This window comes from Sitodiplosis mosellana, unplaced genomic scaffold (genome assembly GCF_009176505.1).
Source record: "Sitodiplosis mosellana isolate CC-2019 unplaced genomic scaffold, AAFC_SMos_1.0 Smas_scaffold_6170, whole genome shotgun sequence".
In the NCBI taxonomy this organism is placed as follows: Eukaryota; Metazoa; Arthropoda; class Insecta; order Diptera; family Cecidomyiidae; genus Sitodiplosis; species Sitodiplosis mosellana.
This window is the reverse complement of record NW_022601411.1, coordinates 110,293-133,930: the sequence shown is the minus strand read 5'-3', so window position 1 is coordinate 133,930 and position 23,638 is coordinate 110,293. Positions and strand designations below refer to the sequence as shown.

At 39.1% G+C, this 23,638-nt stretch overlaps 2 protein-coding genes across 2 annotated transcripts in view; one reads left to right on the top strand and one right to left on the bottom strand.

Moving 5' to 3' along the window:
* LOC129576096 (protocadherin-like wing polarity protein stan) overlaps positions 1 to 23,638 on the top strand; it is a 96,441-nt gene that overhangs the window by 61,468 nt on the left and 11,335 nt on the right. The window contains exons 3-5 of the mRNA XM_055460626.1: positions 7,163 to 7,183; positions 19,649 to 22,229; positions 22,355 to 23,621. Of these exons, the coding sequence (XP_055316601.1) occupies positions 19,715 to 22,229; positions 22,355 to 23,621 (3,782 nt within the window). The 5' untranslated portion in view covers positions 7,163 to 7,183; positions 19,649 to 19,714. The remainder of the gene's footprint in view (positions 1 to 7,162; positions 7,184 to 19,648; positions 22,230 to 22,354; positions 23,622 to 23,638) is intronic.
* Positions 13,702 to 16,241, bottom strand: LOC129576099 (uncharacterized transmembrane protein DDB_G0289901-like). The gene is made up of 6 exons (XM_055460629.1): positions 15,987 to 16,241; positions 15,770 to 15,887; positions 14,984 to 15,171; positions 14,333 to 14,614; positions 14,239 to 14,296; positions 13,702 to 14,115 (listed from the first exon to the last, which is right to left on the bottom strand). The coding sequence occupies exons 1-6, from the start codon at positions 16,119 to 16,121 to the stop codon at positions 13,979 to 13,981; spliced, it is 918 nt and encodes a 305-aa protein (XP_055316604.1). The 5' UTR covers positions 16,122 to 16,241; the 3' UTR covers positions 13,702 to 13,978.

Sequence of the window (23,638 nt, the reverse complement as noted above, 5' to 3'; positions counted from 1 at the left end):
ACCGACCAAAGACGTCGAACAATTTCAGACACCGATATAAAATTAGCACTTAAAAACATTTTCGCACACAACAAAAACCGGGATACAGTCTATAAAAATGAATGGCAGAAAGACGGATTATGTGCAACGAACATGACGACAGCCAATATTCGCAGCCATTTCACACACCTTTTTGTTTTCGGGCATACAATTTTCACAATTTTTGACTTGAATACATTTTTGGAAGTGATTGCTTACGGGTTTTAACGAAGTGATTCAAACGCGATGCGTTTGCACAGCGTATCAAGACGTTCCATGACTTTGATGTGAATCAAAACGTAGCATGATTTTGGAATCGTGACATTCGAACGATCTTTGAACGAATCTATGTTCGCAGAGCGAGTGAAGGCAGAATATGAAAATTTATTCAGTGAATGGACTTTCCTGGCTTCTGGCAGGGTATTTTCCACCCTCTAGGTTATAACCTAGCCACAGCTACGGCATCGAATAAATTGTTTTTCGAAAGTTAACGCAATTTTTCACTTAAATCCAAATTTTTCACGGGGATATAAACTAATTTTCTACCCATTCGATCGACCTCCCATGGTCAACATCCGAAATCCCCCAGCCTTAGAACTTTCGCCGTGTGCCGCTGTGAAGAAGCGACTTTTTCACCGTCCCCTTCCGCCACTCTTTCGGTGTCTTATGTGCGTTTTTCTTCGTTGAAAACGGCTTCTTTTCTCTTTTTCTTCGATTTCCTCTTTTTTTTCTCTTGTTTTTCTTTTTCTTCTTCTTTCTACTATCTTATGCCGTTCCTGCTGCTGCTTATGCTTATTTTTCACTCGATTTTTTTTTTCTTTTTTCCACTCCTTCTGCATACGTGCACATATAATTTCATTCATTGCTATGAACACACAGCCAAACACTTCCGAAGAACAAGCATAAAAGTGCTTAAGGAAGCGGATAAGCATGCATACGGGCAGCGAATGTCAGCGAAGCGATCAATTGATACGATTCAAATATTTGTGTGTCTATTAAAAATTAACATAGACACATAAAATGCTTGGCAAATGGCCTGGCCCTGTCGAAACTTCTCTGCCACATTTGTATCGGATATGTTGATAGAGCGAGTGCTATATGGCGTACACCACCAGTTTTGATCGATTCAGTTTATCCGGTTTGTGTCTCTCCAGTGACCATATTATAAACTTACTAGTGGCTGATTTGATTTGGTGCCGACACTCACACACACACATACGCTCACACATTCACATGCAGAATGACAGTAAAGGTTGGACGGAGCGAGTAAAAGTGAAGTGAAATCCGAACTAGATTACCATTTGACGCTTCACCCTCTTGGTACCATTGACTTGATTTGTGGCTCACAGCAGCGGCAGCGACGATGGACGGTTCATGCCATTGCACGTGAAATTTGATATGACTCGTAATAATGAGTATGAAAAATACTTCTCTATCGGTCGCGGTTTCTATACCGAAAGTGCGTGTATGGTGAGAGCTGGCTCGAAATACTTCTGGGTGTGTGTGTGTGTGTGTGTGTGTGTGAGTGTGTTTGTTCGTTCGAAAATGCGGTGAGAGCATCGTGCATGAAAAATGTGTTCGAGACTGAGATTTATGGGCCGTGATTTTCGACCGCACACTCTATGCAAATTTTGATAAACTATATCAGATCGCGTTTAATATATCTCTCTCTCTCTCTCTCTCTCTCTCTCTCTCTCTTTCTCTTTTAACAACAATACATGAGGTTTATATGCAAATATGCCCTCGCTTCGCACATACACTCACACTCACTCGATACGTGGATATTATTACCGTCGCATTTTTGGTATAATGTAAAATTTCCTTTTGTTGCCGTCTTCGGCAACAATTGCCTAATGGGTAGTTTTACACTAAAAACGTGAAACGCACTCACCCCGTCATCGCCCACCACCACCGCCACTACCATCATTGTTCGCCTTTCATAACGCAATATCGTAAATTTCACGAAACATTTCGCAAAAAAAACGAAACATTTCTAGGAATTGCGAAAATTCACTTTGGCTAATTTATCCTCTCTTTTGCGAGCGCGTTTTTTTACCGAAGGAAATATGTGTGTGTGTCTGTGTGGTTCGTTTTTCTTCATAAGTTCTTTTTTTGTTCTGAGTTTCCTTACTGCGTATTAATATTTTCTGCGTTTCCTTGGGCCGGTACGGAAATTGCGCTTGAAAGGTCATTTGAAGATGTTTTGTTGCCGGCCGCCGATTGTTGAAATGCAACATTTTAACAACAATTAAGCACGCAATGTGAGCGTCATGCTTAATTTTGTGGGTTTTGTAATTTTTTGGCCAAAATATCGCACCACAACCGACAAATTCCACCATTGCCAAATGCAAGGCGACGGGTTTTTTTCGGTTTGGCTGACGAAAAATATCCATAATTCATAATCAGTGCCTCTTATTCGCTCTGTTTCACTCTCGCACTCTCCCACTCCTCTCGCTCTCACAGCAAAATTGTAGCAGACGGTTTATAATTTAAATTCACTTTGAATTTATATATACATACGTTCGTTTTTTTTTTCCATTTGGTTTCACCCATTGTGCGAATGTTTTCCTAGCTGAAATGAAATAAATTCATTAAATGAACAGAACGCAGCAACAAAGGGATATGAAATCATCGCCGAATTCAGACAATGTTTCACAAACAAAAGCTCAAGTTGTCGTTTTTATATTCAAGATGTGAAAATCGCTTGAAAATTAATTGGCTTGTCGTAAGTTGTGTCGGTGCCGTTACTGTTTGTCTGTTTGTTTGCTGCTTTTTTTCTTTTTTTCTATCTGGAAAAGCCACCAAAACCACATCCGTTTTCAAGTACCGACGTAGCGAAAAGAAAAGAAAAATTCGTTAACAGAACAACAACTCACAGCTCAACGAAATGATGATCCAGAGTGGATGCTGGCTGAGTAAAATGCATGCGTGTGTGCACTTCATTCATGGTAATTTAATGCCATACAAAAACGATTAAATAACAAATTCTCAAATGGTCTCACATTACTCGACACCACACACACGCTCTCTCACTCTCTCTCTCTCTCTCACTCTCGCTCTCCCTAATATATATTTATTCAATAAATTCATTTAAATAATGCACTGAAGATTTGAATGTGCCGGCGACGGACCCATTCGACCAGAATATTTTAGCTGTGTGTGCGTGTGTTTTTCTGTGGAGCAATGTTTCGCCTGAGTAAATAAACGAGTGCATTGAACAAGAGCATGGCTGAGAGTATACAAGTTTCGTCCTTTTTTCAATTTCAAACCGAAAAACTTTATCCAACGACACAAACTGAGAGTGTGCAGAATAGCAACAAAAACAGCAGCCGCAAAAGCAACCAAAAGCAGCTCGACAACAGCCAACGAGAGAGCTGAAACACACCAACGAGGTGCCGCTGATGCTGCTGCCTATGAATTTGTTGCTGTCGCTGCTCGTTGTCGACTCATTGTTTGCACTAGTTTTCGGGAGGAGAATTGTGAAACAAGAAGTTTAAGTAATTTCCGTTTAGTTACTGTGTGGTTTTGACAATTTCAACTAAATAAATTACAAATATCTCAACTATCTTATTCTCTCACCGTTGCCAATGATCTCACACTCACGGTGCAAACGGTGGCAGCAACGGCGGCGGCTGCTTCAGCGACGATGACGGCGGCTTGAAAATCGGCATCTCGACGATCGTGGTTTTGTTGCTGGTTTTACTGTTGCTCAATTTTAACAAGCGAACAGAAGCGAACCGGAGTTTTTGCATCGAGACAGAGAGAGAGAGAAAGAGTTGACAAAATTGTGTACAAGAGCAAGTGTGATAGCGACAGACCAAAGAGAGATAGCTAAAAAGACAGAAAGAGAGAGCACAAATGGCAGAGTGATTCAAGAATCTGTTCGAAAAAAAAGCCGTTCATTTGATGCCATTCATATTTGGCATCCATATCACACACTTCACAGCCTCATATTCTGTGGCACACACACACACACACATCGGATGTTTGTGAATGGTTCTGTGCTTTTGTTTCTCATCAGTGCAAACTATTTTATCGCAACACCATAATATTCCAATGGAATATTATTCCATAGCGTAAAGTGAAAAGTTCGCTTGATGAAAAGCGTACATTTATTTTCCGGCACAGAGTCAAACAAATAAAGTCTCGTTCGCCTGGCTTGAGTGTCGAGTCAGAGAGAGGAAGAGAGAGAGAGAGAGAGAGAGAGAGAGAGAGAGAGAGAGAGAGAGAGAGAGAAGTGAGCCAAACCACACCACACACACACCGAAATTGCTACTTAAATTTTTAATGTGTTTTATGAGCGGGTCTTTAAGTTGCCACGCCAGCCATCATTTTGCCATGAATAAGTGAAACGAATGTGTGTGTGTGTGTACCATTGCGGTGTTATTAAATTCTAGAAAACTAGATGCAAATTTGGTTCTCTCTCAACTGAGCCAGCCAGCCACATCGAGCTGCAATATTTGTTGTCGCGCTCATTGCTCTCGCATTTTTCTAATAACATAATTTTCCCTCGCTTGCTACATAGGCTTGGATATTGTGTGTGAGCGGCGCGTGTAGATAAAGTGCAGCTGTTTCTCATCATAAAGTGTGGTACTTTTATTTTAAAAAGCTGCCGTTTTTCACTTGGCGTTTTCAACTATTTTCGCTTGTCACCGACCGAGCATGAGGGGGAAAAAAGCGAACCAACCAAAGCACATGAATCCACACCTGATACACGCACTCTGAAATCGCTTAAACCATACCGAATTTCGATGCCATCCGTTTTTTTTCGCTTCACATTCACTTGCTGTCTTAATTCCATTTGTTCATCCTTCAATTAATTTTAACCTAAAGCCAAGCCGCCACAAAACATGCGACTCATTCCGAGAAAAAAATAAAAAGTTTTACGAGCGTAAAACGGACTTTTCCGCACAAGTATTTTTTTAAAGTTGACGTCCTCAAAGTAATCATGTAAAATGACCCATAAAGTATATTTTTAAATGAAAAAAAGTTGGAAATAAAAATTAAAAAGAAGACCATCATGGTTGACCAATCATTTAACACGGCTAACGATAAGAAAATGATATAAAAAACCAGAAAATGCATTTTGAAATGAAAAAAGTTGAAAAAAAAATTCAAAAAAATATAGAAAAAAAGTCAATCATGGTCGGCCATCGTGTTATAAATCATTTAACACGGATTAACATGATAAAATCGTGTTAAAACAAATCAAATCAAAAATCCGTTCTATGATAACAAGAAAAGAAAAAAAAATCCAAAGGTCCCCCCTTGGGTGAAATTCTATGACATCCGAAAATTACCAGATGAACTAGTCCAATTTGGCCCAACTTTTGATACATCCAAGGTATTTACTATTAGTGACTCCTGGCCAAATTTGAGCGAAATCGTTCAAGCGGTTCGAAAGTTATCGTGGACACAACAAAAATTAGCACACTTTTTATCACGTCGATCGCTATACTTTTCTCACACACTTCGTGTGCGGAAAAGTAAAAACAACCGAACAACGCGTAAATGAGACTCGTTTTGAATTGCTCTGCTCAATTGTTACCGCATGTTCATCATCATCATACTTTTTTTTCTCTGTTGGTTGGTTCGATGTCATTGTCGGTGGTGCGGCTTGCGACATCGATTTCGGGTATTGTTCTGTCTTTTGTCGGGCGAAATTTTTCGCGTGCGTGAATTGAGGAGATGAGGAGGATGGGGTGTATGGTGTTTGTAAGAAAAACACTTGCATCAACTTTGACATGAAATTATCTATTTAAATCGAGTCGGTGAGGCGCGCTCGGAAAACGAGCAAAGAGCAATTTGTAATGGAGAGAGTGGAGAAGCAATCAAGGAGTTCTTTATTCGCTATTTGTTAACATCTGAATCTATAATGAGTGCTGCTGCTGCTGTTGCTGCTTTGTTGGTTTTTCACGTTCATCTAATTCTGTCTCGGTTTAGATCTTGTTGGCGCTCAATACTGTGTCTAAACGAGAGAGCCTGTGTGTGTGTGTGTGTGTCGCTGTCGTTTATGAATTTTGCGGCAAGCTAAGTGCTCGACAGACAGAGGGGACGGCAACCATTCAAGCAACACATAACATACAGTGAAATGATGGTTGTTCGATTTTTGCCATTGGTATGAGCGCACATGGATTTTCAGATCGAAATCGGTAAAAGTTTGAACTTACAACCTGAATTTAATCTCACACCTTTCATTCCTGTCAATTTATTGAGAATGTTTCTGCTGTTGCTGCTTAATTTACAATGTGTGTACATGTTGCGATCTGGTGAATGGTGGGGATGAGATCTGGAAGGGAGGATTTGGATAAGGGATGCATGCGAATGAGAGACAGAGAGTGCAAGAGAGAAAGAGAGAGGTGAAGGTGAAGGTAGAGAGAGAAACAGATCTGACACAATGACACAAACCAAAAGTGCTCCGAATGTTATTTCTTCTCCGTGCGCTTAAAGTGCACAATAGAAAAACATATTCAAAATTCCTTACTTTAGAGTAATTATCAAATGAAGCATTTTCAGCTTGGAGTCTCGGTGTATGTGTTTCTTCTGTGACTCTCTCCACATCTTTCTCTCTCACTCTCTTCAGAGATAGAGAATCTCTGTCTCTTTTCCTGGCAAAGACTTTAAGTTTGTGCTTCCCTTTCGGGGCTCACAATTTCTGTCCCACTCTACGTGTTCATTCAAATGCTGGTTTCATTCATTCGACGAGGGTGAAAAGCATAATAAAACTCAACCATTCCACATCGGCTCCGTCGCATTGTTCTGTGTTTGTTTTTGCTTTTTCGGTGATTGCATAGGCATCCCCCCTCCCACCGTTCGAAATGCTCATTTGTAAACCACCTCATTTTGTAATTTCGTTGTAGCCCGTCTTTGATTTCGAACATACACATTTGGGCTGTGTAAAAATTTGCCTAAGTGTTTTTCTTTCAGCTTGATTGTTATATTCCGGAGGTCGTTTGTTTTCACTTCTTTCACTTTAAAAACTACACTTAAATTTCATCCATTAAATTCATTTCCGTTGAATTGCACACATTCGTACAAAACGAATTTGTTGGCATTTCAAATCCATTTTGTATACGCACACACACATGAAATGACAATCAAATTTAATCGCTTTTTTCTTCTCTCTGTTCATTTTTTTTTCTAGTGTGACGCATTTTCAAAAAGGGTAAGTGTACGATGATGACATAGTCAGATGTGGATAAAATCATTTCAACCATGCATTTCAGTTCACACAGACACACACACAATCTCGTTCCCTGTCATTCAATTCAGCATTTTCCTAATTAATAAATAATTACACTGAAAACGAACGCCCGATTACTATTCCCATGCGATGCCAAAACACTTTGTGCGAACTGTGCTCGCTCGCTCGCTCGCTCGTTTGGTTCCATTTACGTTTTTTTTTAATATTTGGATGTGCGTTGCTTTTCGTGACATGAGCATGAGTGAAGTCAAATTTTTCAATTTAATATATCGTGTAATGGATTGCAAAATGGGAGTTTTATCAATATTTTTCTCTTTGCTCCCGGCGATGCAACATGACCGCTTTTTTCTCATTCTTTGACCGCTTTTTTCATCGATGGTGACAAAAATCAATTGGTTTTTTTATGCGATTTTCAATGCAATGAATGGAGGAGATGGAGTAAGAGTGCAAGAGTGGATAGAAGAAGAGAGAAGGATTGCATGTACTCTTTGCCTTTTCCCTGAAAGTGGAAACAAGAGCAGGATAAAAAGAACGAGCTTCGTTCAACGAAGAGAGAGAATCAGGAGAAAAAGTGCGAAAAGCAACAAAGAAACGTCCCGAGAGAAAGAGAGAAAATCCCATTCGATACAACAAAAAGACACATAATCCACGCAATAAGAGAATGAAAGACAAAAGAATCATTCAAATTGAGAGAGTGAGAAAAAACCGACCAAAAAAAAAAAATTCAATTCGATACATGCCCAGCTGAATCACTATCAATGAAATTAAAATTAGTGTGGATAACTCGATACAAATGGGCAAACACAGAAAAAACTCCGCATGAAAATTGAAAAACCGAGAAGATAAAGCGCGATCGCGCGTCATTAATTTAAATGGATTTCGAAGCGTCGTCGTCGTCGTTGTGCCGATGTGGAAAATGGGAAAGAAATAATGCTATAAAGTACACATCTGCAATCAATTTACAACGTAATTAATTGACGTTCAATTTTATTGATTGCGAATGACACAGCGAATTTTGGTATTTCACTTTAAAATTCATCTCGTGAATGGCACCAGATGGAAAGAGTGTGTTGACGCTTCGACTCTTCTGTCAGAGACAAAAACAAGTAGCGCATCAAAAATATTTGACATTCGAGGTGAAATGTTATTCGCGCTGACAACATTTTTATTCGCTCATTTTAAATGCTGAATTTTTTCCGTAACAATAGTCATTATTACTAGGTTTTACAATGAATTTTCCCTCTCTTTTTAACCTTCCTCTTTCTCTCTCTCTCTTCTCTTTCTGTCTCTTTCTTTTCATCATCGAAATGTATTTTGTTCATTTTTTTTAAACCAAAAATGCGCTTTTTCAACCGAACGTTTTTGCTCTCTTTTCAAAATCAGCATTTTTTATTCCTTTTTTTTGTTGATGAAATGTTTTACTCTTGTTTTTTGCTAAATATCATCAGGCAATTTGAGAAAGAGATACTAAAAAAATCTTCCATTCTTTAATGTCAATGGCAGAAAAAAAAAACCGTTGGCATCAATTTGAATATTTTTCAATATCATAAAAATGCAATCCGAAAAACAACGAGTCATGAACGGTGATGCGACTGAATGTGGCCGTTAATCGGTCTCGTCAACGAAATGAACAGAATCGTGGATTCGTTGGATTCAGTTTCGCAATGGCGGTAGTTTTTTTTCTCTCGGTCGAATCGAGTCTTTTGAAATGTAAACATTTTGGCGATATTAAAGTGGAAATAGCAATTTCTGCTTTTTTTCCCGGCATTTTACATGCATTAGCAAATAGTTATGTGTGGTGCATGCAGTTTTTCCACCACCAACCAACAAACATACATAACGAAAAAATTATATCCATTAAACATTTTTATTTTCGCATTTAATGTTGTTTATTGTCGTGTATGACACTTTCCAAGTCGACATTGTAGAACATGGTCGTAGCGCGTTTTAACGCCGAGCGAAAAATCCGAGAGAGCGAGAAAAGGATCGAGCGAGTGAGTGCCAGGCAAGATAGTACGAAAAAAAAATGCGAGAAAGAGAGAGTTAATAAGTGCGAGAGAGGGCAAGACCCAAACAGAGAAAATGATAGTGAGTGGTAGAGCTGAGCGTGTACATTTTATGGCAATCGGATGTGTAATAAATATATTGGTAAATACGTGCGCTATGCTACTTCATAAAATGGATTCGGATGACTCATCATCATCGTCGTCGTCGTTGCGAGTGTGTGTAGTGTTTTGGTTCTCGCCACCCCAATCATAAATACTTAACTCGCTTAAAATACATGAGAATGTATCATCCACTTGGAAAAATTTATTCGAATTGGACACACGATGCGTGTGTATATTCCCGATATAGAGAGAGAGAGAGCGAGCGTATAGGGTTCATAGTCTCATGGTATAAAAACAAACTCGCTTCGTTGGGTTTTTGTTGTTGTCATTGCTATTCATGCACTTCATTTTGTTTGAAAAAACACGAGCCATCGTTGTTGTTGTCGTCGTCGTCGTCGTCACACGACTGTCTCTCGACGTTCATGAGACTTGGTCCCGATTATGAAGTCGCGTCGCGTATATTAATGGTTATGTTGCTGCTGATGTTGCTTTCGCAACTACATAAAACATTTGTTTCAGGGCAAATCGTTCCATACGCTTCTTCACCGTATTGTTCGGCGTTAATCCCAAAACAATGAATGTTACAAAATACTAACCAACAGAAGAAACAATGAACAGCACACACACACACACACACACACACAAGCGAATAACAACAAAGTATAACAACATAATAGAGAAATAAAGCGACTCAGAAAAAATTGACATACGCTGACTTTTCTTCTGCGCCGAGTCGGTTCGACTAATGCCAAGAATCAAAATACTAAATCTAATGCGGAATTTACATGAAAATTTACAAGAATTGAATGGTGAATTTACATAAAATCCAATGAACGCAGGCCCATCGCCGAATCATGTAATCCAAAGTCGAAATTTAACACGAACATTCGAATATACTCTTCCGCAAAACACTTTCACAATCACGAAGCGAATCCAATTCTAAACTAAATGAAACGTAACAATTTTCGAAATTGTCAAAATGACTTGACGAAAAAACACATTGCTTCCTCACTTAAAAAAAAATGATTTTGGTCTTCGTCAGCCCAATCGTTTGTTCGGTTAAATGGCAAAAACGTGTTTTCTTCATTTACGAGGCGAAATCGTTGGTTCGAAGCGATGAAGAATTTACTCTTCACTTGTGATATTCGACCGATTGAAAATTAATCGTTTCGTCATTATTCTGTATCGTTTGGACTTGGGTTCGTGTGTCCTTTGCCATTTTCCACCAGTAAAAGGTCATTCTCTTTTTTGTGAGTACAGCGATTTTGATCAGAAACATATCCAAAGAGACTGTTTATAGTCTCGAACTTTCACAAAATAGATTATCTGAATAACAATCGTTTGATGATTTTGGACAAGAGTTGTTTATGTTGTGTGTTCAGGAGGGCGGTGGCAGCGGTGGTGGTAGTGGCAGTGGCAAAGTCAAAGGCGACTGGTAGCAATTCCCATTTCGATGTCCATTTCAATGCGGCGAATATGCATCCTCTTGGCTCTTTGTTGCGAGGGAGTCACCGGTCGTCACATAACTGAATTTTGTGATATTCATCGAAAAACGGGCGACACACAACGACAGTGCACATAGAGAAGAAAAGGGTCGTTTCAATTCATTGCATTGCTTTATCGCTTTTTGTGCCCATTGTGCGTTTTGTTGTGACGATTTAATGTGTTTCGAAGTTTATCCGAAAAGAGACAATAATTTGTACGAAAATAAAAGAGTCAAAAATCGCTCGCTTCTTTCACATGGTATTCCACAGACGAAGACGACGTCGTCGACTTTGTCTCGGGATACGATGCTGTTGCTCTTCCACGACATTGTCGTCATTATCAAACAAGCATTTAATGTTCATTATGCGCGCACGGCCCCAACAAAAAACCGTCGGCAATTTTATCCAAATAATAAACATAATCTTTTGCAAATTTGTACGACACAACGATGCCGATTATGCTGCTGCTGCTTGAAAATTTTCTATTTGCACGACGTGCGTGGATACATAAATTACTTTTGCCTGGGTGATGATGATCTCTCTCTCTCTCTCCTCTTGCATGTTACTACTGTTACTTCACAAGCCCGATTGAATCCCGGTCGACAGAGGGTAATTCAAATGACATTCGTGCTATTGCTCTGGTATTCAGGCTGAAATTCAGGAAAATCACATGCTTGTGCGCTCTTAAACAATCATTATGTGAACACATTAAGGCCGGTCGAACAGAGCGAATAGTTAGCGGATAGATTAATAAAGACCCGCACGCGCATTTCGACTTTTGGAGGAAGAGCGCGCGTTAACATATCCAAAGCAAAATTGACGATTACAAATATCTAACGATAATGTTTTATATCGTTTTCAATCTCATTTCCATCGCAGGGAATAAGAGGAATAGACGGAAAGAAAGAGCCATTTCCCTGGCAACGACACAGAGGAGTTTGTGAAATAAGACAGAACCCGACCATAAATATGCGATTTAATCAGATTTTCAAACAAAAAGCATAATGATACTCCATTTGACTGATTATGAATCGATTTTGATTGAGGGGATCTCTTTCTCATTCTCTATCTCTTTCTCTCAGTAAGAGACTCTCGCTCCCAGTTTCTCTGTTTCTTTGATAATGAGATGCTGTGCAGTGCACAGTATGCACGTCAAACGGGGCATGACATCATAGATTTTTCCATCATAGTTTATCAATCAACTCGATATCAACTTAATGTCAAAACACACTTCAAAAGATATTATCGGCCTGTTGAATGGTTTGCACTCTCATTTGAAATACCGACATTAATACCCTTCTTACTCTCGGTTTGAATTCAAATATTGTGGATTTTCCATTCAAATCATAGGATAAAAGATAGAAGTATAAATTACTTCAAGTTTAATTTGCGTTAAGAATTAAGTGCAAACGAGACCAACCGCACACACACACACATGCGTTCACTCCGTGCAAATCACACTTGATTGATTTATTTTCCAACTAATTATTCACATTGACTGTACATCAAATTGAAGCTAGCTCTCCATTGGCCATAAGTGTAATCAGTGGCATTGATTCACAGCTACACAACAGATGGTCAACAGTTTTTTTTCAGGTCAAACAAATAAGCGAAATTAAAAAAATAGAAAAAAAGAGAGAGAAAAACTAAATCGATCACACACCAGGCATATATTACTATTGTTCAACTGTTGTTTAAGTTGCCCATGCTCACTTTATTGATACGTTTTTTTTAAAAGTAAAATAACTTACTCGTACCCATCCGTGCTTAGAACTGAAAACAGACCAAACTTAATATTGGTGTATTGAGAAAAGATTATAAAATTCACATACACTACCGTGCAAAAGTTTGGAACCACTGGGTATTTTTCATACAAATTGACCATTTTTGGTGGACTCATTAACATATTTCGGAAACACCTGCACCCTTGATATTTTGTGCATAGTTTCTACAACGTTTCAATAGTAAATCACAAAGGTTTCATCAAAAAATATTCATGAATTTCAAAAATATAGCAATTTGAATTTGTACTGTGTGAAAAAGGATCAAATTTGTATGAAGATTAAAACAGATCAAATTCAAATTTGTTATATTTTTGAAATTCATGAATATTTTTTGATGAAACCTTTGTGATTTACTATTGAAACGTTGTAGAAACTATGCACAAAATATCAAGAGTGCAGGTGTTTCCGAAATATGTTAATGAGTCCACCAAAAATGGTCAATTTGTATGAAAAATACCTAGTTGTTCCAAACTTTTGCACGGTAGTGTAGTTATATTAATATGAATCGTATTCAAGTGGCGATCACTGATCACTCTCTTTTAAACAGCATTTTGACCATATTTTGATTGCAACTTCGATTAATAAGAGCATTGCTCTGAGAGCAATCAATTTTTCACGGTCAATTTTTGTTCTCTACTTCGCTCAGATGAATTACAATAATTGGCTAGAAATTTCATAGGAAAATCCGATAATTTGCACACACTCACAAAAAAAAAACACCAAAGAAATGTTCCAGTTTTACAAAGGGGACAGCAAATTTGTTTTTTTTTTATATTTTTTACCTTCAGTGGTATTTGCGTTAAACTTGATATTCAACTAAATATTGAACGCCAATGAAATTTGGGTGTTCTCATTAAACAAAACTGTTCATTAATTTTGATGTTCAACTGAATTTTCGGTTCTTTTTGGAAATTGACGCCGATAAATTTTCATATCCAATTTAATGTTGATTGTTAACGAAAACAAGCTAAAAAAAAGTTAAGAAGATTCACACCAGACTAATTTTTATGAAAAAGAAGAGTTCAAAAACACCCAAAAAATTACTAATGAAAACCCAAAAGATAGAAAAGACTTTGAAATTGACCAAACGAAAACTCATGAGCTTTGCATTTACTTCTCTATTTATTTTCACGTTTGATTGCATGAAATGATAAATAACTTAAATACTAATAACAACGGACATCGGGCACCATTTCATTTTGGCGAAGTGCAAGAAAACACTTGCTACGCGATGAATTGGCCGAATGTCAATAAATTTTTGTTGATAAATAGTCGATTGGGGAAGGCCTAAGTAGTTTTCGAATGGGATTGTCGTATGCCAAATAGTCCGGTGAAAAAAAAAGGAATTTCGCCATGAGGTGGCTATGTTGGAACGGCTCCTTAAGTTGATGAAGTTCTTGCTGTCGAGGAAGTGCTTGCAGTTGAAGCTGTGCCGCCATTATTGCCACCGGCGTTGCCGCCAGTGCTCGCTGTCCGTGATGTTGATGATGTCGATGATGTTGTTCCGCCCATGTTGCCTAAATTAAATTATTGACATGTATATATTAGTTAAATTTCTCAGAAAAAGAATCTGTATATCGAGTGTAGCACTTCAAATGTTCCAATAAATTTATTCTATTAATTGAGCTTACCACCATTACCGCCATTTCCTGATCGTGAGGTTGTATAACCCCCGCCGGTTCCTCCCATGTTTCCTCCCATGTTTCCTCCCATGTTTCCTCCCATGTTTCCTCCATTGTTGAATGGGATAAACAAGGCACATGGGCAAATTGAGCATCCACAGCCACCACGCTTGCGACGTCTGCGTGATTTGTTTCTTCGATTTCTTTTATTAGAATTCTTCGATGAATTAGAATTCTTTGATGAATTAGAATACTTCGATTTCTTGCTTGTGTTGCTTGTATTGCTTGACTTTCTTGTATTGCTTGACTTGCTTGACTTGCTTGTATTGCTTGACTTGCTTGCCTTGTTGCAATTTTTGCATTTTGGATATTCGGCAATATATTGACGTTTACCCTGGATGGCAAAGGAAATGAAAGAGAAATTATTTTGGATTGGGTTCCAGGAAGTTTTGCTTTCATTCGATTCAATTGAAATCCATTGAAATGGATCGTGATTCAAGCAATTTTCGAAACTTGCAGAATGAAGAAGAATGCTTAACCAGGCTTTTGTGATTGTAGCTCATTGTGAGCTATCAACAAGTTCAATCTGGTGTTTAAATCGAAGCATTCCACCTTTTTTTTCCTTGGATTAATTCTCACTGAATTTTATTTAAAATCACGATTCTTTGTGCAGAAATGATTTGTTTGCAGCAAAAAATAGCTGAATGCTTTAGGTTTTAATTCAAGTTGGGCCAACAGAAACAAATTTGCCGAGGCGACTCACCTTGGTTCTTGGCATGACTTGGTATCTGATACGTTTTGTTCGGCCAGATGAGCTGCTAACACTTGAGCGGCTAGCACCTGAGCGGCTAGCACCTGAGCTACCTGACACGGCTTTGTAGCCAGATGAATGGCAACTTGTTCCGGATGATGATGAGCCGGATGAGCCGGATGAGCCACATCTCCTTTCCGCTAAAAAAATATTTTTAAAAAAAGTTGATTTTCTGCAATTTCATGTGTTTGATGCAATGAAAATGGTTAAATTTTACGAATTCTCTCATTTCGCAAATGAAAATGAAGTCAATTTTATTCAAAATCGAAATTAAAATGCGATTCAATCATCAATGACAGAATCTTTCAATTAGATATCATCGCTTCCAAACAACTCTCCTATTCACTTTGAATTTGACAACTGATATTGAGCGCAAACACCACCTAGATAATCTAAGGCTAATGACAATACAATCAAGTAAACTCTCCGTTCTGTCAAACGTCATACTGAAGTATAACATACAGACATCACGAACTCGCCATCGGTTCTTTAAATGGCGCTTCGGTCAACCGAGTTCCAACCAAATACATGTATCAGTATACGAAGCATTCCACTGTTGCTTCCAAACGAAAATTCATCAAATCAAATTCAAAATTCGCAAATGAGTGTGTGAAAAGTGTCAATTTCTATTTGACAACCATTTAAAAAAATGATTCAGAAGGGTGAAAAGCGACGAGAAACACAACCAGAAGTGGCTTTTGGTCGTTTTTCTTCTTTCTAGTTGTCTTTTTTACTTACGTTCAGCAACTGCGGTTGGTTCTGGGTCTGCGAGTGCCTCTGGCTCGGGCTCTGGGTCTGCGAGTGCTTCTGGGTCCGGTTCTGGGTCTGCGTTTGGTTTAGCGTATGCTTTGTTGGCCTACGGTGTAATTAAAATGTTATTTTTTTTTATAATTTGCTTATAATCATTAGTTTGTGTTCGAATGAAAAAAAAAATGAACCGAAAAGCGTTACTTACGATCAGTGCAAAAAGCACGATGGCAAGAATCCACCGAAAATTCATGATGCTATATAAAATAGCCGTAACGAATGAATGATCGAAATAATTAAAGTGATTCGATGAAACAATCAAATCGTAATGATACCCTAACATCGAATTTCATACGGTATTTATAGGCGAAAAAATGTAACCGAAATTTCAATGATTGGCCAATCAATTGTTGATCTAGAATATGTGTAAATGGGCTAAGGTGACAAATCGGAATCAAGCACACCTCACTATCACTCTCTCTCTCTCTTTCTCTCTCTCTCTCTCTCGTGATAGCACACATCATTATTGTCGTCACCGAGACCGAAGCTCGCAATCAATTGTTTGATTAGCCTCAGTCAGTTTGAACCATATTCGATGTTTAATATTAAAATATTGACCACGTTTCCATTGGTTTTGGGCTGTGCGCTGTCTTGCACGAGAGATTGTATTGATAGTTCTACAATCTGTGTAAATTATGTGGCTCTCAAAATATTTATTCTAATTAAATATAGAATGATATGTGTGCTTGTCTGTTTTTCGTTTGCTTTGCGTAGAAAAGTGAAACAGATTTTTGAGGCGCAGCTTTTTGGTTTCGATCTCTGTTCATGATTCATGGTCAATGCGGAAACTTTTCCATCTAATTTTGCCTGTACGAAGAATAAAATGCGCTCGATCAGTCTTATTTCAACTCTGAAAATTTATTGCCGCCGTTTTTTTATTCGCTCTGAAAATAATGACATAATGATTGAACGATGGAGTCGTGATGAACTCGATCAAAATAACACAAAAGAGAATGTGAAAACAGAGAGAGAGAGATAGAGAGAGAGAGAGAGAGAGAGAAAAGAGGGAGAAAAACGAATGAAAAAGTTCAACAAAACGTGAAATACACGGAATTAATGGATCTTGAGATCTTTAGCATGCACGAGTTCAGTGCGATGCGTGTTGATCTTGATTTTTGGTACAAAACCAAGCCAAAATACACACCAAGATGCTGCAAAATGTATGGATTCTTTTTTGGGGGGCTGCACAATAAATCATCGATGCTAAATATTGAGTGGTGACAGCGTATCGTTGTGTACGATTTTTTATTGAATGCACGACGTGAAAAGTGAGCGAGAGAAGGAGAGAGAGAGAAAATGAGCCAGAAAGCGAGATAAAGAACGAGAGAGAGAGAGAGAGAGAGAGAGAGAGAGAGATGCAGACGCGGAAAAAAATCCCGGCTCTCATTGAGTCCCGTGCAACCAAATATCAATAAATCACAACTTGGAACTCGTGCGATTTTTTTCTTCTTCTCTTATTCCGCTCCAACTTCGATTCATTAAATTATATTCGCGCTTGCAGAAACTTTTTTTCGAGGCCATGCAGCAAAACACACAGGCTCATCATTTGTCGAATCAACATAACTCCACCGTACCAATGTCATATCCATTTGCAAATTATGTGCATCAGACAACACACAGCACAGAATAAATGTATGCATCAGAATACACCCATTCACTCCGGCTGCGAGTTCAAAATTCTGAATATGATCACAGAATCGTTGATTTTTCAGATTTTTTCAATTTTGCATTTGAATCGGCATATTTTCGCAATAGATACAAACAAATTAATATTTGTGTCAGCGAATCATTACCATACTGGAGTTGATTTTTTTTTCTCTCTTTGTTCGTTTCTTTCTATTGCGAGAATCGTATCTCCGTATGTGGAGAAACCGGGAGAATATTGCTTTATGTAGGGAAAATCTATCGCTTTGTATACCGAGAAGAGAATCATTATGCCATTCACTTGGCATTTTGCCGATTCAATGAATTCATTCGACGCATTAATATCCGATTTTTTTCTGCCAGAGATGAAAGTAACAGACAGAAAAAACCTAACTCTCACCCCGATTGCATTCCAATCGCATCGACTCGAAAAATTATTCAATGGGTTTTTTTTTGTCTCGTAGTCGCCGTGCGTTCATGCAGTTTATACAATTTTTTTTTTCGCCTTGTGACAGCATATTTCCCATCGACTCCATTTGATAGTACTTATTTTGATATCGCGACATTGTGATTGCGACATGAATATCTATTTCTAAATGGTTGACGAAGAATAAAAACAACTTGTGCATCGAAGAACAATGTCGTTGATGTTATTCTTTCATATTTTTTTTAAACTCCCTTTTCTTTCTCGGATTTGCCATTTTTTCCGCTGTTCCGTTGCGGCGTTGTTCGATTTTGTGGTCGTGCTTCTGTACTGTGTGTGTGTGTGTGTTTGGACAACCAAAAGAATTTTGCAGCCAGAATCAACAATACGAACACAAAATGATGAACAACAACCGGCACACAATTTGACACAAAACAAACAAATCGACTACAAATCGCATCGTGCATCATAAATGATTTGCTTGCTTAGTCCGATCTGTTTCTCTTTATTTATCTCTCTCTCTCTCTCTCTCTCGCCTTTGCTCTTGCTCACTCTTTCCCTATCCAAATCTCTTGCTCTTTTTTATTCACCGTGTGTACTATAAAACACAACATGTGTAGCCCATAACCGTCATTCTATTGACGAGAACCACAAAAGAAACAACCATAAACCAACAAAACACACACGATGGCGAAATAATAAAAAAAAACATGCACAAAAATAATAAAAGTAAAAATGACGGCAGACAGATATTTTGTGTATGTGCATCAGCGAATCAGGCGCTTATTTTATGTGTCTGGAGTAACACACGGATTATTCACCGAATGGAACAAAAAAAGAAACGAGCAGAGAAATGAACTATTTGTGCATGCATCATATGCAGTGGTTTGATGGAAGAATGAACTGACGGTCCGTTTGCTCATAATTTCGATTGTTTGTGCGTTGGCTTTGTGTAAGAGTCAGGGCCACAGTCATAGAGATATCGAAACAGTGGCAACGAGACAGTTTCGTTGCCATTTGGTTCTTTTGTTCGGGATGAGTGAAAGCACGACGTGCTTACCACGTTGTTTACATCTCGATGACTCATCAACTGTCCGCTCGTCCATTTGCCATTTTAATCCGAATTGTGTACGAATGAGCCATTAATGCAGTTTTTTTTTTCTCTGCATAATTATAATATTTTTTCCATTAAAACTATGCTTCGCTCTGCTTTTTACATTTATCGCTCATTGCCCATTGTACGTCGCTCATTGCTCAACCCTCATTGCGCGTCGCTCGTCACTTGTCACACATCTTTTTCCGTTCATTGCTCATGGCTCGTCGCTAATATCATATTCGACTCGATTAATTCAGCTTGAAAAAACCCTATAGAAATGTTCATCGGCCAAATGCAAGTTGATGAAAAGCTTTTGACTAAACAAAAAAAAAAAACTGGAACCAAATGTGATGAATTACACGACTTCTACATTGGACATTGCGAAAAGTTTAATCAAAAAAATTTCATTTTATTCATAGCATTTGTCAAAAAAAAAAATTATCCGTCAAAAATTGAGCCGAATGAATTTTAGTTACGTGTAAATCCATGTGTCGGACCGATAAGTATTTAGTTGAAAAACAATATTAAAATTTTGATCTCGAATATTAATTATCTCTCCAATAATATACACACACCTAGAATGAGAGAAAAGTCCATGTTCAGTTTTACTAATAAATTTTGTTGTCTGTTTCTCTATCCCGTTTAGGTTTTCTTCAACTGTCTTTGTTGGATTTGTTCTGATGATGTGCACGTTGCGCTGTGAACCAAATCGATGTGCATAATGTGGCCAGTGCGGCGTATGGCCGCGACCACCGCCAAAACGACGAATGCATTATCGTCATCATCGTCATCGACGTCTCGTTTGCTGGTTGTTTATATAACGACATTACTGCTGTTGCTCACATCGTTCGTTGACAATGCGAACGGTTATCTGATTGTGGTGAGCGATACAACACCCGCTGGCGTGGTAATTTTCAATGCATCCGTGTATAAGCTGGGCTCGGAGCGATTGTATCGCATCAATACACATAAATCGGCACAGTTTGTGCATCATTTGTTTCATGTCGATCACAAAGATGGTCAAATCCGTTTAAAAAAGTCACTCCAATGCGATGGCATTTTCTATCCAAATATTTTCACATTTTATGTGGATTCAACGACAAATCGTTTACGTAGCATCGACTATTACAGTTTACCGTTGCGCATATTGGTGTCCGGTGAAAATTGTAATGATGATTATCACAATGGTACGTTGATGTATGGACGAAATTTTGAAGAGGAAAATCATGTGCTCGACCGACGACGACGACACATTGCAATCGATGCAGCCGCCGCTGCAGCCGTTGATGATGCAAATGCCATTGACCAAAATGCATTGACCGCCACCACCATCACCAACACCATTGGCAACGAAACGGATTACAAGCACTTTAATGACGGTGACATACTGTTCGATAGCGTTCTCACCAATTTCGAACGACACAAAATGCTGTCGCGTAAACGACGTGAACTCCAACTCAACGATGCCATTTACAATAAAATCACCGAGGCCAAACAATGGATTACCGAAACGTATGCATCATATGCCATTCATACCACCGACAAATGGAATAAAATCTGCATGAAAAAGTCACAATACATTAATTCATTGAATGCATTTTTGCCGCGTACGATTTGCCAGTATTGTAAGGTGAGCTTTTTGGATGTGAGCGACGAACGATTCAAAATTGAAATTCAGAACCGTGATTTAGTGGCCAGCCGTGATGTATGCATACCGGAACCACTGTGGAAAGTGATTGTTACGCTGAAAGTGAAATGCGATCGTTCGGATATTATTGATTCGGATCATCGTTTGAAAATTGTATATCATCATCAGGAATTCAATGACACGGACATGGCAAAGCGTGTTAAACGTGAGCTACGTAATCAAAGTCCATTCTTTGAGCAAGCATTGTATGTTGCTTCGGTGTTGGAAGAACAACCGGCTGGTTCGACAGTGACAACGGTACGGGCTCGTGATCCCGAAGATTCGCCCGTTGTTTACTCAATGGTTTCGTTGCTCGATTCACGGTCACAATCAATGTTTAAGGTAGATTCACGTACGGGTGTCATAACCACCACATTATCGTTGGACCGTGAACAAATGGACGTACATTATTTCCGAGTTGTGGCCACCGATGACAGTTTTCCACCGCGATCCGGCACAACAACACTGCAGGTCAACGTTTTGGATTGCAATGATCATGCACCAACTTTTGAGGCCGAACAATTTGACACGAGCATTCGGGAGAGTGCTACCGTTGGCTCAACCGTTATAACATTGCGAGCAACCGATCAGGACATTGGGAAGAATTCTGAAATTGAATACTCCATTGACACTGTTTCAGGTGGCGGTTCAACGACACCCGAACAAGATATAAACACATTTAAAATTGATCCAAAATCGGGCGTTATTTCCACGAGAAGTAGTTTGGATCGTGAAGTGGCCGATATTTATTCGATTGTTGTACAGGCCACTGATATGGCCACACCGCAAGATGAACGGAAATCGGCCACGGCAACGGTCATTGTTAAAGTACTCGACGACAATGACAACTATCCACAGTTTAGCGAACGAACGTATTCGGTGCAGGTGAGCGAAGATAAATGGGACGATACGAATATTATAGCACAAATTCGAGCAACCGATGCGGATGATGGCAACAATGCGGCCATTCGATATGCAATCATCGGTGGAAATACACAATCCCAATTCGCCATCGATTCAATGTCTGGCGATGTGAGTCTGGTCAAACCATTGGATTATGAAAGTGTTCGCAGCTATCGACTCGTTATTCGAGCACAAGACGGTGGCAGCCCATCGAAGAGTAATACAACACAATTACTCGTCAATGTACTCGATGCAAATGATAACAGTCCACGGTTTTATACGTCACAATTTCAAGAAGCCGTTTTGGAATCCGTTCCAGTTGGCTATAATATTGTTCGTGTTCAAGCCTATGATGCGGATGAAGGAGCTAATGCCGAGATAACGTACAGCATTTTAGATCGAAAAGATTCACTGCCACTTGCTGTTGATTCACGCACCGGATGGATTCATACGGTTAAATCATTGGATCGCGAAGAAATGTCACGGTACACATTCCAAGTGATTGCCAGCGATGGCGGTATTCCACCTCGGTCAGCCAGCAGCTCAGTTGTTATCACCATTCAAGATGTTAACGATAATGATCCGAATTTTAGTCCGAACTTTTATGAAGCTTCGATGGCCGAAGATCAACCACCAGGTAAAAAAGGGATTTTATTTTCTTCCGTTTTTTTTTTCATTCTTTTTTCTTCCGTTTCGGAGCTGTTTCAATGGAATTTCTTCAAAATTAAAAACTTTTAACCCATTTCTGCGCCCTCTTTCCAGGCACACCCGTTGTAACCGTCACAGCAACCGATCCGGATGAAGACTCTCGTCTGCACTATGAAATCACATCGGGAAATACACGCGGTCGATTTGCAATCACCTCACAAAATGGTCGTGGCTTAATAACGATAGCACAGCCATTGGACTATAAGCAGGAGAAGCGTTTCATTTTGACGATAACAGCAAGTGATTCAGGTGGTCGTACGGATACTGCCACGGTGAACATCAACATTACTGATGCGAATAATTTTGCTCCTGTCTTCGAAAATGCACCGTATTCGACAAGTGTGTTCGAAGATGTGCCAATCGGAACGACGGTATTGGTTGTATCGGCCACCGACAGTGATGTCGGGATCAATGCACAAATCACCTACTTTTTGAATGAAGAATCGCTAAACAGTTTGGGTGCAAGTGAGCCATTTGCAATAAATCCACAAACAGGAGCCATAACAACGATTGCACCGTTGGATCGTGAAACGATTAGTGCATATTTGTTGACAGTAACGGCCAAAGATGGTGGCAATCCATCGTTAAGTGATACAACCGATGTGGAAATTGCCGTATCCGATGTCAACGATAATGCACCGTCATTCAAAGTGCCATTGTATCAAGCATCGATACCAGAAGATGCATTAATCGGCACATCAGTTGTTCAAATCTCGGCCACAGATGATGACATCGGCTTAAATGGACGCGTCAAATATATGCTGAGCGAAAAAGATCGTGATGATGGTTCATTTGTAATCGATCCAACGTCTGGAATCATTCGAACGAATAAACAATTGGATCGCGAAACGATTGATGTTTATCATTTGCAAGCGATAGCCGTTGACAAGGGCACACCGCCCATGAGCAGTACGATTGAGGTACAAGTACGTTTGGAAGATGTTAACGATTCACCGCCAACATTTGAATCGGATCGCCTGACATTTTATGTGCCCGAAAATTCGCCGGTCGGTTCAGTTGTAGGGGAAATTCATGCCCATGATCCGGATGAGGGTGTTAATGCAATCGTACAGTATTCAATAATTGGTGGCGATGATTCACAATCATTTTCACTTATCACACGACCCGGATCTGAACGTGCACAACTGTTAACTATGACTGAAATGGATTATGAATCACCGAAAAAACGTTTCGAGCTGGTAATTCGGGCGGCAAGTCCACCGCTTCGAAATGATGTAACGGTGGAAATTTTAGTCACCGACATCAATGACAATGCACCGATCTTGAAGGATTTCCAAATTATTTTCAACAATTTCCAAGAGTAAGTAGAACAATGCC

Coding starts and splice junctions, on each gene's coding strand:
- LOC129576099 (XM_055460629.1), bottom strand. CDS start 16,121: ATGTTAGGGTATCATTACGATTTGATTGTTTCATCGAATCACTTTAAT. Junction 15,888..15,986: donor TCGTGCTTTTTGCACTGATC/GTAAGTAACGCT, acceptor ATTACACCGTAG/GCCAACAAAGCATACGCTAA. Junction 14,615..14,983: donor AAGTCATGCCAAGAACCAAG/GTGAGTCGCCTC, acceptor TTTGCCATCCAG/GGTAAACGTCAATATATTGC.